Genomic DNA, 14,826 nt, shown 5'->3' with positions numbered 1-14,826 from the left:
AGCATGGGGGTAAAATCCAAGATTCTGCATTTCTTATCATGCTCTTTGGGTGTTAACTAAGTGCTTCTTCCCTGGAGGGAATGACCCAAGGAGAAGGAAAGGACATAGGCAGACAGACTCAGTGTCCTGTGCCTCAAGACACCTGTTTATTGGGGACACAACTCTGCGACAGGGATGACAGGAATCGTACCAAAAATAGCGACGTCTACAGGGCCCCTAAAGGGGCTTAGAAGGGTACAGTGCCCCCCACCCCCACCCATTGTACAAAAATAAACTCTCATGCCTATGGACCAGCAAGGACTGGCAGAGCATCTCCTCGAAAGAGCACAACTCTCTCTGCCAGTCCTGGGACCCCGTTCTTTGATCCTCACCCCTGCCACTTCTAAGGCACTGTGACTCCCCTAGGCTGAGTGGGTACCGCCCGGCCCACCCCCCTATGCCCTCAACACCCTTTACTTCTCTCTGGTCCACCTGGGGCTGGGATATGGGTCCCACGCTGCCCCCTGCTGGATGTTCTACCCAACTACCTCTAGGGCTCCCCCGCTCCGGCGGAGTAAGCTCACTAAACTAATGGCCCCTAAGAGGGTTCCCTACCTTTCTTGCCCTCCCAGCCCCACCTCTCCGGATCTCGACAGCCTGGGGCCCTCCTCCCCTTCCTGCAGAGGAGGACTTGGAGGGGTCTCTCCTGTCGGTGCTCGGAGATAGGGCAGGGACGCGTCAGCCTGGGGTGGCCGGCGGCCCCGAGCCCGGCGACTGTGGTGCACTTGCAGGTGCAAGGCCATGAGCTCGGGAGCTCCAGTGGCAAAGGGGCAAAAGAGGCAACGGTGGAGGGCACCCCCCGGCCCGGCCTCACCTCCCGGCCCCGCCCGCAGGGACAGGTCCAGGGGTTCGGCCTCACCGCCTCGCCCATTGCGCAGGGTCCTCCCAGGACTGGCGGGTTTCCTACGAGATCCCGGCGCTGAGCCGCTGGAAGGCCGAGGACTCGAGGTGCCCTCCGCCCAAGTGGCAGGCTGCTGAGCCGCCTTGGCAGATGCCTGGGCAAACTCCGCTGGGAAGGGGGCGGCTCCGGTGGTGGCCCGGGGCCAGCCCCGCTCCTCTGCTCCCGGTGGTGGCGCTGCAGGTGATACTTAAGCGAGCCTGATTGGGTGCCAGCATAGTCGCAGTGCGGACACTTGTAGGGGCGTTCGCCTGAAGAGAGGAAAGTGCTATCAGATTCGAGTCAGGAGCACTGCCCACCCTCACCCTCCTTTTGATCAACATATAGACCTCCTTTAGACTAGAAGAAAAACTGCCTCTCCCACCGCTCGGATGTATTAGAGGAGCGTTTCCCAAAACCCTCATCTTGGCCAGTCTGAAGGATGCCAAGAGTCATCTGCAGCCCCCTCACCTCTTTCTGCCTTCCAGTACCCTCCCTACCCTGGAAGCTACTCCCTCACCTGTATGTACTCGCAGGTGCACTTTGAGGTGATGCGCTGAGCGAAAAGATTTTCCGCAGAAGGGACAATCCTTGCCAGTGGCCCCCCGGCTCCCTTCAGACCGGGTCCCTCCAACTAACAGCCCATTCTCTTCTGCAATACACACGTTAAGGGAAATCAGGGGGGCCCATTGTCCCAACCCTGCAGAGCCATGCACCCACACACCTACCCCACCTCCCCTCAGGGTACAGAAGGAAACAGCATGCTTGGAGAAATGGGTTGGCTTTGATGTGAGTTGAACTGGTGCCCTAGGAGACCCTTTTTAAAAGGAGGGGACAAGAGCATTGTGGTGGCATCAGAGTGAGCAACCTCAGAAACAGGAGACCCCTTACATACCCTGTGAGGCGGTGGACCTTGCCTGGGCCCCCGAAGCAGGTGCAGAGTGGCCTGTCCCCTCCCCTGGGCGCGGGTGCAGTGAAGCCAGAGGGCCCAGTGCCCGGTTTCGGGCCCAGGTATCCTCCTCAGACTCCACAACCTCCTCTTCTTCCTCGGGCTCTTCGGCACGGTGCCGGCGAGCCCGGGCCGGAAGAGCAGAGGGCAAGGGGCGGAAGCCTCCGAAGCTGCGGCCAGCCCCAGGCTCAGCGCCCTCACCATTGGGCCGGGGTTCACCAGCTCGCAGGCTCAGGTAGCCCAGCAGGCTTGCAGGCTCACGGCGCTCAGCCGGGGTGGGCGCTGGGGCCAAGAGGAGCGTGGGGCCCAGTGGCTCATAGGCCAGCAGGCCCAGGTCAGGAGGCTGGGGAGCCCGGGCAGACCCAGATCCGGGCCCCGGGGCACGCATTGGGCCCAGCTTGCTGGCATGCACCTTCATGTGGTTCTTAAGGAACCAGGGTTCCTTGAAGCAACGGCCACACACGGGACACGCATGATCGAAGGAGGCCTTGTGCTTGCGCATGTGGCCCTTGAGAAACCAGGACTGCGTGAAGCTCTGACCACACACTTGACAACGGAACTCTGGAGGCGCAGGGGGCTCCTCAGGAGTGGCAGGAGCAGGGGCGGGGGTTGCCTCACGTTCGGGCTCAGGCTCGGGATCTGGCTCCGGTTGGGGGACCGATCTGGGTTCAGGTTTGGGTGGAGGCTGAGGCTGGGGGACCGCCGAGGTGGCCGCCAGAGGGCGATCAGGAGCTCCGTGGGCCGTCAGGTTGTGATGCAGCAGCTCCTCCTCCTGGCTGGAGCCGAAACTACATAGGCCGCATTTCCAAGGCCTGTGCAGGATGTGCATGTGGCGTTCGAGCTCCGCTGCGGTGCGAAACTTGCCTTTGCAGAAGGGGCAACGGAAGGAGGATGACGAGGGAGCCTGGGGCGGCGCCAGGCCCTCAGTGGCAGGGGTGGCCTGCAGGCCCCCTGAGCTTCGGGATCTCCCTAACCGGGCCTCACGCAGTAGCGCACGCTCCTCCAATTCTAGCAACAGGCGTGCGGCGGGGCTGCGCGGGCGTTCGGGCTGGTGCGTGCGCAGGTGCGAGCGCAACAGAGCCCGCTGAGCAGCCCGGTGGCCGCAGTGTGGGCACTGGAAGGCCTGGGCGCCTGGGTGTGCCCGCAGGTGCAAAGCCAGGATGGAATTGAAGCGGAAGCGCTTCCCGCATACAGGGCAGGGAAAGCGCCGTTCGCCAGCGCGACTCTCAGACCAGCCCACCGCTCCCATTCCTGGAGACCCTGTGCTAAGGCCTGGCCCGTTGGAGTAGCGCTGCAGATCCAGTTCGCCCTCAAAGGCCGGCGGTGAAGGCGTTAAATGGCCGCCCAGGGCGCGGGGACGTGAGCCCTGTGGAGAAAGATGTATATGGAGCAAAGGGTGGAAAAAGGAGAGTTGTGTGGGGTAATAAGGGCATGGAGAGCTGGAAGAGCCCAAGGGAAGGTGTGCTGGGGCCTGAACCAGGTACACCGGGTACCCTTCCCATTCATCTTGGGGAAGATGGAGGATGCCTGGGAACTGAGTTGACGGGGTCACGGAGATAACATCACAATGGCTGGTCAGAAGGAGAGAAAGGGAGGGAGGGGAGGGAGCATAATTGCAGGTATTTGCAGGTTCAGGTCAAGTTTCACTCACCTCCATGGACCCCCTTCACATTCTTTGGTTCTGGGGAGTGCAGGGAAGAGGAGGAGGAAAAGTTGCTAGTGAAGGCAACAGGTGCTGAAGAGCTAAAGCAAGAGAGATAGATGTGAAAGAAAAGATAAGTCCTGATGTTCAGCAATGGAAAGAGTCACCCCAAAATCAAGACTCTTAGCACCCTGGACTCCTGAAACCTATCCCTTCTTCCTCCTTACATCCCGAGGCAGGAGAGGGCTGCTATCTTCAAAACTTATACTCCTTGATTTGCCAACCCCCAAGACTCCATAAGAACACAGATTTCGCCCCCCAAATACATTTTAAATTTCTGGTCCAGAACTATCACTATCACCACCCCTGATGTTGGGAGAAGACCATCACAGTACAGCCCTCTCTCATTTAGATTGGGCTGTGCAGCTTGATAAGCAAATGAGGTGGGACCACTGCTCTCAGACACCTAACTGACCAGCCAGCCAAACATCCTTCCTTTGCTCCACAGTCCTTCCTTTTGCTTTTACCCTGTCTTTCTGTCTTCCCCCCTCACTCTCCCTCCCTCCGCCTGGATTCCTGATCCATTCATTTCCATTCATTACAGAGACTCATTCATGCATGGGAGAGAAACACCTCCCAGCAGCAGCAGTCTGGAGACAGACAGAGGGGGAGGGGCACAAAGGGGGAGAGAGCCACAGGGAGAGGGAATGAAGAGAGAGTTGGGGGAGGAGTGGAAGTTAAGGGGCGCTGCTGGCCTGGGGAAGGGGTTAAAAACCAAATACCAGATAGGATTCATCCCCGTGTTTCAAACCTTAGAGCCTGCAGTTTGATGGGGCATCTCAGCCCCTTTGTCCAGGGCTGTTCCGAAGCAGGCTTTCCTCCTCTCTGCAGGGGAGAGGCTCCCTCACACAAGAGGAGGATTACACTGGCTCTGAGCTCAAGAGGCTGGAGTGAGGGACGGGGGGCGGGGCTGGGCCATCTGCACAGATAGGAGCTCAGTACATGCTCTGAGCAGGAAAGGGTTAAAATTCTCCAGGCTAAAATTCCCTGGGCCTGGGATGTGCAGAGCTCCAGTTCTGAGGAAGAAGAAGAGCACTGAAAGGAAGGGGGGGGTGCTGCACTCCTGATTCTAAGCTGCAGAGGTTAGCATTAGGACTTAAAAGCAATCTCAGAATTAAGATTCATTAGAAATAGGCCTGGGAGGATGACTAGAAGTTAGTCAGTATACCTTCCTGCTTACATATAGAATTTTATCTGGTCAAGGCTAGACAAATGTGGAATGAATATGTGTGTGTGTGTGTGTGTGTGTGTGTGTATTTTGGCCTCATATAGAAAAATATTTGAAATACAAAGAACTTCCATACAATAGGCATGATATGGGATACTGAGAAAGAAAAGGACTCAAGCATTACTTTGCTTAAGGATCTTTAATGGATGAGACTTGGGCCAGAAGTCAGCCCTGCTTATCAGCAAAGAAAAAAGGCTCTGGAAATCCAAGGCTTCTTTAATTTTTGGTATTTAGTGGATGTGCTAAAACTCCAGGAACAGGCAGGTACCTGTCATGTGTGGAATCTGGGTTATGGAAATTTTATTAACAGGAGGTTAATTAAGAAAGTGTCCTTGTCCAAGGGTCACTAAATAACCTCCACCACACTTTTAACATTTGTATTTCTGTAGCTCCAAATTAGGGCATCCACCCTCATCTTCTGGATTCCCCAAATCCCTTTTCTGAGATCAAGAGCCTAGCCAGGCTCAAGAAAGGGGTAGAGTAGTGATATCAAGAAAGATACCACTACTCTAGGGGTAGAATAGGACTGGGGGGTACAAGCCTATTGTGGGCCCAATCTGACCATTAATAGCCCTGCAACCTTCAATAAATCACTTAATATCCCAGCTTACTCATCTATAAAATAAGGGGGTTGGACTAATTTATATGGATGGTCCCTTCCAGCTCAAAAGCTTTGTAGTTCCGAGTCACAGGACTCTCATGGACCCCAGATAGAAGTTAAAACAAATGGTCATCCCTTCAGTACCATGGAGAGTGCAGTGGGCTACCAGAGGAGCCACTGTGGCCACCTCAATACCATAGATAAAGGTACTAAGTGCTAGAGGGGCCGCATTTGACATTTTAGCACCCCAGTTAAGGCACCGAGAAAAGCGAGAGGATTTTTTTTTTAAATTCCTTTCTGGAGCCAAGGGGGGTGGGGGTGGAACAGTGGTACCAGAGGGATTATTTTTGCCTTTTGGGTGACACTGAAAATAGATAGATGTAACAGAAAATAGATGTAACTAGAAGAATTTTAATTAGCTATAAGGAGTGTCCTGACAGTTACAGTTTGTACATCCTGGAATGAGTGAGTGAGGCATCATATTTGGGTCCATCACATTCTGTTGCTCTCCTGGGGATTCCCGGAACATCCTGGTGTACAGCCAATCTGGTATATTCAGAGGAAGCAGATGGTGGGGGAGGAGGGGGGGGAGGCTGGGAATACTGCATGGTCATAGCTGACTAACCTACAGGCACATACTCTGATTCTAAGAAGATTCTAGGGCCCCTGAAACTGCCTGTAGGATAGTAAGCAAAATACTTCAGGGGAAGTTGACCTCATATCCAAGGCAAGTAAAGCAGGAATAAGGCAAATCTTCCTCCGCCCCCCTCACCCCAAAATCTGCTTTGCACATGGCAGTTCCTAGGATAAAAATACAGTGATATACAAAAAGACCCAAACTGAGCTGTATTCCTAAGCAGGGAAACTTCCCCCAAAAGGTGGCTTCAAATCAATAAAACCCACATAGAGACCCTCTAGGTGCAATCAAGATCTTCTGAATTACCTCCACATCAAACCAGGTCTTGGATATCTGATCCCATGAGTTTTCCTCAAAAGGAGAAAGCACTGACAGGGCCCAAGATTTCTGTGAACTGTCTTAGAACTCAGGTCATGCATGTGTTGCCTATTGGCAATTATCAACAGAGTTGATAATTCTATAGTTTCCTATAGTCAGGCCCTAAATGCCATCCACAAGAGTTGGCCAGACGGTAGCACTGACCTACTTTCCTCACCCACTGGGAGTTAGGGGTTATCTTGCCCTTATTTGGATTCTATAGGGATGCAAGGCCAGCGATAGGGATCAGAAGCCTTCCCAAAGCAACAGGCCAAGTACTTGTTTGTGCTAGGAGAGCTGGTGGGGAAGGGGGTGTGGACCACCAACCGGTACTGGATAGGAAAGAATGGAAGGCTTGGTGAGAAGACTCTTAGAAACAACAAGGACAAGTACATAGAAATGTCTGCTGACCAGAGTACCATGAAAATTGCCCCTTAAAGCTTGTGGTTCAATAGTTAGGATCAAACTGGAAGGGGCAAGGGTTCAGCACTTCTAAGGTATATTGTGACTAGGCATCTGTCACTGATCATTTCTAATGATGTTTTTCCCTCTGTTGAGGATCCTACACCTCCACAAATCCTCTAGCAATTATGGTTAACACTGCACTAGATGGGGTTAAAAGGAAAAGGAGCTTCCTTAGGTGGTCTACAGTCAAAACCACCCTTTATCACACAGACATGACAGTAGTTCATTTTAATGGTCTCCTCTCCATGGTCCTCTGAACCTCACTGCTCAGGCAGCTCCTCCAAATTGACCAGACCACAGCTTGCCCACCTTTTACACTGAGTTTCTGGTAAGGCCTCTGTCCCTCCATCCTCACTGCCCTGAGCTGGTGACATGGAATCTCAGTCATGGACTCCAGCAGGCAAGAGGAAGGTACACCTGCTCACCTACTGCCACCCCACCATGGTTAATCTTATTCCAGAGACATGTCCCAACTTGACCCCTCTTCTGAAAGTTCTGGATTTGGGGGAGGGGGCATATAGCCAGCCCTAAGTCCCCTTAACTGGAACTGACCCTAGAAAGGTCAGAGTCTTAGCACCCATATGGGCCTCAGTCCTGCCTGGATTAGGGGGTGGAGGGTGGGCAGGAGAGCCTCTGGGAAAATCCACCTCCCACAAGTAGATTGGCAAGTAGAGCAGGACCTGTGATCGTGCACAGGAGGTTCTTCCAGCAGCACCCCAGACCCCTCCCCAAGAAGATAGGCCAGAAGGATGATGGGGGACAGGGTCGGGAGATTGGAAGGCCAGAGCTCAGCTACCCAGGCCGGGGAGAAAAAGCTGAGTTGCAGCCGCCTCTGCTGCTGCCGCCGGCCGAGCTCTTTGTGACACTTTGTTTGGGACGCAGAGAGGGAAGCACCCCCATCCTCTCCCCTCCCCCACCCAGGCTCCCAGAGAGTTTGGGTCCCTTCCCCTCCTCCATCAGCCCTACCTGGGCCGGGGGGTGGTCATCCACTCTAGCTCCCGGTTCTGCCACCCTGCACCCCCAGGGCCCTCGCGACCTGCCTTCGGGCCCCTACAAAGACGCCCGTCTTCGTCCCCGCGCCCCCCCCCCGCTGGCCTTTCCCCTTTGGTGTCCCTTTTCTCGGCTCCCCTACCTGGCCCCCTCCCGCGAGGCCCCCCTAGCTCTCCAGGATTCTGAGGCCGCAGCCCCCACCCCGCCCCCCCAGGAGCTCTGGGCGAAGTTTGCTTGGGGCCGAGCCGGCGCCCTCCCCGCCCGCAAACCGAAAAGGAGAGAAAGGGAGAGGAGTGGGAATAAAAAAGGGAGGGGGGAGGGGGGAAGGGGGAGGCGGGATAGGGGAGGACGGGAGGGGGGGAGGGAGTGGGGGAAGAGGCTAATAAACGAGGCAAAGGGGGGGAGGACCGCAGGCGGCGGACGCGGGCAAGGACGGCGGCGGCGGCGGGCGGCGGGCGGCGGCGGGGCGTCAGCGTTACGTGGGGCCGGGGGAGATGCGCCGGGCCCCGGCCCCCCCCGCCCCCGGCCCGGCCCCGCCCCTCCCCGGTCCCCCGCCCCCGGCCCTGGCCCGCATTGTGTGCGCGGGAGGTGGCCCGGCCATTAGCATGCGGGGGGCGGCGCGGCGGCACTGGGAGCCGCGCGGGGAGCGGGGCTCTGGCTCCGGGGACTGGGAGCTGGGGACACCCCGGGAGCCGGGAGAAGCGGCCGCCAGGGGCGGGGTGCGGGGGGGGAGACGGGGGGCGCTATCGGAGGGAGGGGGATGGGGCGCACAGACGATTCCTACAGAAGACTGGAAGAGATTTTGAAAGGTCATCTCGTCCTTCCCCCAGCCTCCAAGCTGCGCTGCCCCTCCCACCCTAAACCCGGACATACCAGGGAAGGAGTTGGCTCTGCCGCTTTTTCTGCCCCAACATGCACAGACTCGGGAAGTTCTTCCTGGGGTTTTATCTCAAAGCCTCTCCCTACAATTTCTGTCTCTCTTTTTGGGGAGGAGGAGGGGCGATTATAGAGATAATGTCTGCCGTATAAGAAACATTATTAAAGTTACTCCTTAGTCCTTTCTGTTCTTGATAAACAATTCCTACGCCTTCCTCTCGAATTCTATTTTCCATTCCTTAAGTCACTTTAATGGCTCTTCAATACAACAAATATTTACTGAGTGCTTACTAAGTACCAGGCACTAGGCACAGCGCTTTCGGGGGATGAAAAGTGAGTTGTGGGGGTAGTACCCTCTGAGGAAATTATAATCTACACAGGGGCTACGAATGTGTAAGTAGTATACTCAGATTTAGTCAATATTTATTGAGTGCCAGTTCACATATTTAATAGTATATAATCCTTACAGTAACACTCTGAGATACAAGTAGTCTGCATTTACAGGAAAGGAACATGAGGCTCAAGAGTTTCTTCTGGCCTGCCAGCTCAGGGATCCTCAGTGCAAGCCCAACATTTCACATTCTGTCAGGCCATGGCCACCAAATAAAGTTAATAGATGTGGGGGTGGAGGAGAGAGAAGATGCTCAACAGTTCTCACCCCTTTGTGATTCCCACTCCCTAGGAGAGAAGAACCGACACAATGCTCCAGTGAGTGTCCACCCAGCACTTAGCATGGCAGAAGTGGCTGACAAAGAAAGCCACTTTCCTCCCAGTGTATGGCCTGGCAGTAACTCCCAGGGATCTTCTGCTCAGTCTTCTTTCATCATCAGTAATAATAATGATAATAGCCACTAACATTTATTGAATACTTAAGTGCCACATGTTGGGCTGAACTGGTTCATATGCATTTTCTCTTTTAATACCCAAGGCAAACCTGTGGTATTGACTTCCCTTTACAGGTAAGGAAACAAAGAGATTAAGCAATTTGCACAAGGTAACCCAGGAAGATATCAAATATAGGTCTGGTTGCCTCCAGACCTCAGACTCTGCATCAGGATGGACCTCCCTGATTTTTTATTTCTAGAGTACATACTTGGGCTGAGTTGGTTCTGCTTCTCACTATAGAAATAAATGTTCCCAGCTTAGCTTCTGAATAAGCCCTTTAGTATATGGGCATCAGGCACAACAGTATGACCTCATCAACACCACTAACGGTTACTAAGCACTCACCATGAGTCAACAACCATTCACAGTCATATTATTAGCCTATGTTTTATCACTCAGTTTGAACAAACAGTGGTTCAAATAGGTTGAATAATATATTCAAGGTCACACAGCTAGGAAAGAGGAGGAGCTGAGATTTTAGTCCAGGTCAGCCTGGCTTCAGTGCAACTTGTATCTCTCAAAAATATTAATTGTTGCAATAGCATCTTTCCCAAGACTGCTCATTTGGAAGCTATCTTCTATACATGCCTAGCTTCAGGTTATCATTGAGTCAAAGAAAATCCCCACTATAAGTAGGGTACCCCATCCACTTTGTCAGTGTCCCATCCACAGTAAATCCTTCAAGAAAGGAAGGAGAGAGAAGAAACCATTCAGAAAATGACACACAGGAAACCAGGGGAATTAAACCTTGCTTGGTCTTGGGACAAGACCAAGTGGTAATGACATGGGGACAATCCAGACAGTAATGTCGGATTTCCCTAGGGAACATCAAGTAACTTGAGGAGGAAGCCAAAAAAAGGAAAAAGATTAGATGAAAGTGGCAGGGGCATGGGGAGGATTGGGGCCCAGGGTAGACGTGTTCATGGGTGAGTGATAAGAAGAGGAACCCACAATGGACAGAGATGGGGGAAACAAGAACAGAGCTAGGCAGAGCTGGGTATCTTGTGGAGTAAACAGAGGCTGGTATCTACTACCTACGGCCAACTCCCTGGATCCTTAGGCTCTCATAGGGACCTTTGCCCCACCACACCCCAGCTCTGATAGCCTGTGTCCGCCAGGACAAGTTTGTTGTCTGCTCTGAGCTACCAGTCCTGCCAGGGGCTCCAGGCCCAACTAGGTCCCATCCTTTTGGAGTAGCTGCTTCAGAGTAAGTAGGTGAGGGCCCTGGGCCTCAATTCTCTGGATATTAGAAGCACACAGAGGGGTAGCTGAAATAGAGGTTCCTGCTTGACCTGTCTCCTGATAGGTGCTGTAATGCACTATTCCCAGGAAAGCACCACGCCTCAGTAATCAAGAGAGCCATGGAAGACAGAGCCAGTCAGCAAGAGCAGGAGACACCCAGCCCTCGTCTGGAAAAGCTACAGCACTGGACAAGGCACAGGCAGAGTGGGCACCTCTTGGTGCTGGCGGTGAGTCCAGGATGCCCCATCCCAAGCTTCAGCATATCCACTTGTACCCTAATTCAATTCCATACATGTTTTGTGGACACCTACCATGTGTTTGAAACTGCTAGACTCTGAGAGGGAGGAGGGTGGAGGAGGTAAAGAATAAATAATGCAAAAACCTTAATCTATAAGTAGCTTCCATCATGTAAGAAAAACACATAGGTAAGAAACTAAACTACGGCATGAGGTAGAACAAATTAAATGATATCCCTTCCTTCACTGCCTTTGGTTGACTACTTTCTGCCACCAGGCATTCCTGCCAATTGTTTGTCTCTGGAAGAGGAGGGTGTTGGGAGGAGGGAAGGGGATCCCTGACAGTTCCCCTTCAACCACCCTGCATTCGGCCTCCAGATGAGCCAACTATGGCTAGCAGTGGCTGTGGTGCCCGTTGCTATCTCACTTGCCTGTCTGAGCTCTGCTTGTCACATGGCCACAGCACTGCCCCTTGGACCTGGAGCATTGGTAAGACCCACCACACCAGAGGTTGGAAGGAAGATCCTGGGGGCCCTTCACTAATGGAGCCAGAGCTTAACACTTGCCTTTCTCAACATTCAGGGTTTCCTCACTGGGACTGTTACCCTTGAGCTGTGCAGAGCACCTCGTCTTTGGAAGGTGAGCAGGAAAGAGAATTCAATACTATTCTCCCACCCAAAGCACACACACCTCAACCCAGAAAGTGGTCCTCTAAACTAATCCAGTCAGCTCTCTGCCTCTGACTGTCCTAAAAGACTGAGGACAGAAAGCAAAAACAACCTTGGAGGGCTGATGGCCCGGTTAGGAGGTATAAGAACGAGTTGAGTTTTGTTTTGGGGTAGGTGCAGGTTGGGCTTGGGGTTGCAATGAGTCCCCTAAGCTAGGCAGGGCTAAACTGGCTCACTGGCAGGTGCGGGCCATGATGATATTGAACACCTTCAATCTGATCTTTGGCCTCATCGTGGTGGTGGTTGAGGTAATGAAGACAGCCTTGGGGCCTGCTGTTACTGCTTCCTCCAAGGTCCAGGTGAGTAAAGGAGAAGGTGGGCAGATGAGGAGGCAAGAGGAGATGGAGAGGGATAAGGACGGGCAAACAGGTGCTGGGTTCCCTGTAGCATCCTCAGCCCTGTCTAACTGCAGCTGGACGGATTGCTGGTGCTGGAGCTCAGTGCCGAGGCCTTCACCCTAGGAGAAGTGCTGGTCTCAGCACATTCCCTATTCCTGTTGACCCAGAGGAAGCCAGGATGCTGCAGGAGACAGAGTCTGCACTACCAGGAACTGCAGGAGGTACTGAGGGCAAGGAGGAAAGTATGGAGCAGCTTACCTAGGAACTCATTTTTTTCAATGGCTGTTCTGGCTAATGGCACTTAAGGATGGAAAGCAAAGGGTCCTAAACTCAAGCTGATTGTTTTCTGACTTTGGACGTTCGTCCCCTAGTGGTGGGTAAGAGGGAACTGGGTTATCTAAATGGCTGGAGCTAGAATGTGGGAGACCCTTAGGAAGCCACCTCAATATTGGAAGGGCTATGCGAACACAAGAAAATATCAGAGAGGAGAAGGAATTCCTCCTTTCTCACGCCTCACACCTCTTTCTGGTTTTCAGGGTCCCTCTGAGTTGGAGGAAGTTACTGATTTGGAGAATGGTTCCACGGTGGCTAGCACAGCAAACCGAACAACTGAATGAGCTGGTAAGAGCAGCAGGCCGGTACTGCTCTTCTACCGTGTGGGAGAGTTCTCCAGACCCTTCGGCACCCCACCCACCAAATTCAGAAGTTAGATGGAGTCCCTTGAAATCTACTTGAAGTTGGGTGGAATGCCTTCAATTTCCACTCAGACCTGAATAATTTCTCTTCTAGGGGAAGCTAATACCTAGACCAGATTCTTCTGTCCCCTCACCGCCCTGAAAAGCTGCCCCCTTGCAGGGCATCCTTAAGCCAACTTTCAGCTTCCTCCCTTCCATTCTTACCCACCTCCTCCCCACACGGATTCGTATCTTCCTCATCTCACTATTTCTCTTCTTTCCACCTTTTATCATCCCATCCACTCCAAGCCCGAGTTCCCGGGCACGCCCACTCTCTGAAATCAATCCTTGGGTGTTTCACTTTCTCCCCCAGACCCGGTTCCTTTCTTACTCCAGCGGAGACTACAAGTCCCGGGATGCCCCGCTACCCCCGTGGCCTGCTGGGAAATAAACCTTTTCTTTGCGGTGAGGGCGCTGTGCATCTGCTGAGTGACACGAGGCGTTGAAAGTCCGGGCCTAGCCCAGTTTCCTCGGACGCGACCACTGGCCCCGCGTTCAGGGAGGAGCTGGGCGGGTTATTCTGAAAGGGGTCGCCGCTACCCCAACCACAGCGACTGAGAGCTGACTATTGGGGCCACACTCCTCTCTCTGGCAGCTTCGGAAACCGGTAGGGGTTGGGGGATGGCCCTCGGCAAAGCGGGGGTTCCCCAGATGCTGTCGCCGCGCCCCCTCCCACAGTGCCCAGGTCCAAAGTCCTGAGACTTGGAGCGCGCGCGAGAAAGGGGTTGGAGATGATGAGTCAGAACCCTGGGCCCTTCACGCCCTCTTCCCCTGAGGCCTGGGCGCCTGAGGAGGACCGGCTCGCTGGGTAGACGGGTGGACGGGGCAGAAAGAACGAGGGACGCGGCAATCCAACCTACGACTTTCCCGCCTTTGCGAGCACGCGGTGTAAGGAGCCCGCGCTGCCGCCACCCCTTCTCGCCAAGGCGGGAGCAGGACTGCGCAGGCTCAGCCTCTCCGTGGCCCAGCCGACCTTTGATCCCGCCAGCGGTCCGGTTGCTGAAGCTCTGGTTGCGCTCAACCCCCCACCGTTTATGACCTTTGCAAGTGTGCAAAGATGACAAGCATATGTGGGCTTGAGAAAAGCCCAGGAAAACTGAGAGGCCCAGTAGTACTAAGCAGAGCAGCTTATTAGCCGCTAGAGAAACTAGAAATTGACCAGAGCTGGAGTACTAAAAAAACTCACCCCAAATTCACATAGTGCCCAGGATGGGTGTGCGCATCACATTCATTTTTGTTTCCACTTGAGAAGGCTTCTTTCCCTTAGAGATTGCTGCTTCTCCGGACTTAGCCAAGCCCAGACACCAGTGAGGAAAGAGCGCAGCCTGGCTGCCTTGCCCTAACATTGCAGTGGTGCCAGCGGCAACTCCTTTCTGATTGTGACACCTTGGGAGTGGTAATAGTCACCCTATGACAAGGTTATGTGAATACTAGTGGGTGGGGATAGTTCTGGGATTAGGCTTTGGAATGGAGAAAACAAGATCTGGGCCTCCCTCTCCTCCCAATCTAACTGCCAGACTAATGGAGAGCTCATGTGTGAAGATACACAAAATAAATTTTTTCCCAAGTCAGAAGGTGGTGGTAGGTGAGTAAGCGGGGGTCAAGTATCAGCAGTTCAGTCCCACTGTCTTCCAGATAAGAACTACAGTTTTTAGTGAATTGATCAGAAGTGTAGGAATTGATTCTAGTTCTTGGAGTAGTTCAATGACTGGCCAAATGAATTGCTATATTAGTCAAGTTGGGCTAGGCTATGCTGGGATAACAGTGCCAAAATTGCAACGGCTTAAAATCACAAAGGTTTCTCTTTCACACTGCATGTTTAGAGCAGTCTGGCAGGAGCTTCTGCTCATTTTAAGTTACTCAGTTATCCAAGCAGATAGAGCTCCATTTTGAGATTCTGCCATGTCACCCTGAAGCTTAGAGTTTCCCCTTCTCCAAGCAT

The 14,826-nt window shown here is 53.4% G+C and overlaps 2 protein-coding genes across 3 annotated transcripts; one reads left to right on the top strand and one right to left on the bottom strand.

Annotated features, from left to right (window-relative positions):
- Positions 1-124: 124 nt before the first annotated feature.
- ZNF219 (zinc finger protein 219) lies at positions 125-4,796 on the bottom strand. Its single transcript, XM_028504221.2, is given in 6 exon segments — positions 125-1,042; positions 1,045-1,188; positions 1,437-1,568; positions 1,812-3,231; positions 3,517-3,608; positions 4,290-4,796. Coding segments are annotated over 5 exon segments (2,154 nt in total). The 5' UTR covers positions 3,523-3,608; positions 4,290-4,796; the 3' UTR covers positions 125-590.
- A 5,924-nt stretch (positions 4,797-10,720) lies between these two features.
- TMEM253 (transmembrane protein 253) lies at positions 10,721-13,293 on the top strand. 2 transcript variants are annotated; one of them, XM_036030860.1, is made up of 7 exons: positions 10,722-10,817; positions 10,913-11,075; positions 11,463-11,573; positions 11,667-11,723; positions 11,995-12,111; positions 12,225-12,371; positions 12,687-13,293. In XM_036030860.1, exons 2-7 carry the CDS (start codon positions 10,968-10,970, stop codon positions 12,765-12,767), a joined length of 621 nt encoding a protein of 206 aa, XP_035886753.1. In that variant the 5' UTR covers positions 10,722-10,817; positions 10,913-10,967; the 3' UTR covers positions 12,768-13,293. The 2 variants fall into 2 exon arrangements, with proteins under 2 accessions (XP_035886750.1, XP_035886753.1); XM_036030857.1 differs by lacking the exon at positions 12,687-13,293 and having other exon boundaries at positions 10,721-10,817; positions 12,225-12,673.
- The last annotated feature ends 1,533 nt before the right edge of the window (positions 13,294-14,826 follow it).

This window comes from Phyllostomus discolor, chromosome 1 (assembly GCF_004126475.2).
Source record: "Phyllostomus discolor isolate MPI-MPIP mPhyDis1 chromosome 1, mPhyDis1.pri.v3, whole genome shotgun sequence".
Lineage (NCBI taxonomy): Eukaryota > Metazoa > Chordata > Mammalia > Chiroptera > Phyllostomidae > Phyllostomus > Phyllostomus discolor.
The sequence above is the reverse complement of the archived record's forward strand: the minus strand, read 5'-3'. Positions and strand labels throughout refer to the sequence as shown.

Bases quoted from the DNA above. Each gene is read 5' to 3' on its own strand.
- TMEM253 (XM_036030857.1), top strand. From the start codon at position 10,968: ATGGAAGACAGAGCCAGTCAGCAAGAGCAGGAGACACCCAGCCCTCGT. The intron at 11,076-11,462 runs GTGAGTCCAGGA...TTCGGCCTCCAG, and splicing joins GGCACCTCTTGGTGCTGGCG to ATGAGCCAACTATGGCTAGC. The intron at 11,574-11,666 runs GTAAGACCCACC...CTCAACATTCAG, and splicing joins CCCTTGGACCTGGAGCATTG to GGTTTCCTCACTGGGACTGT.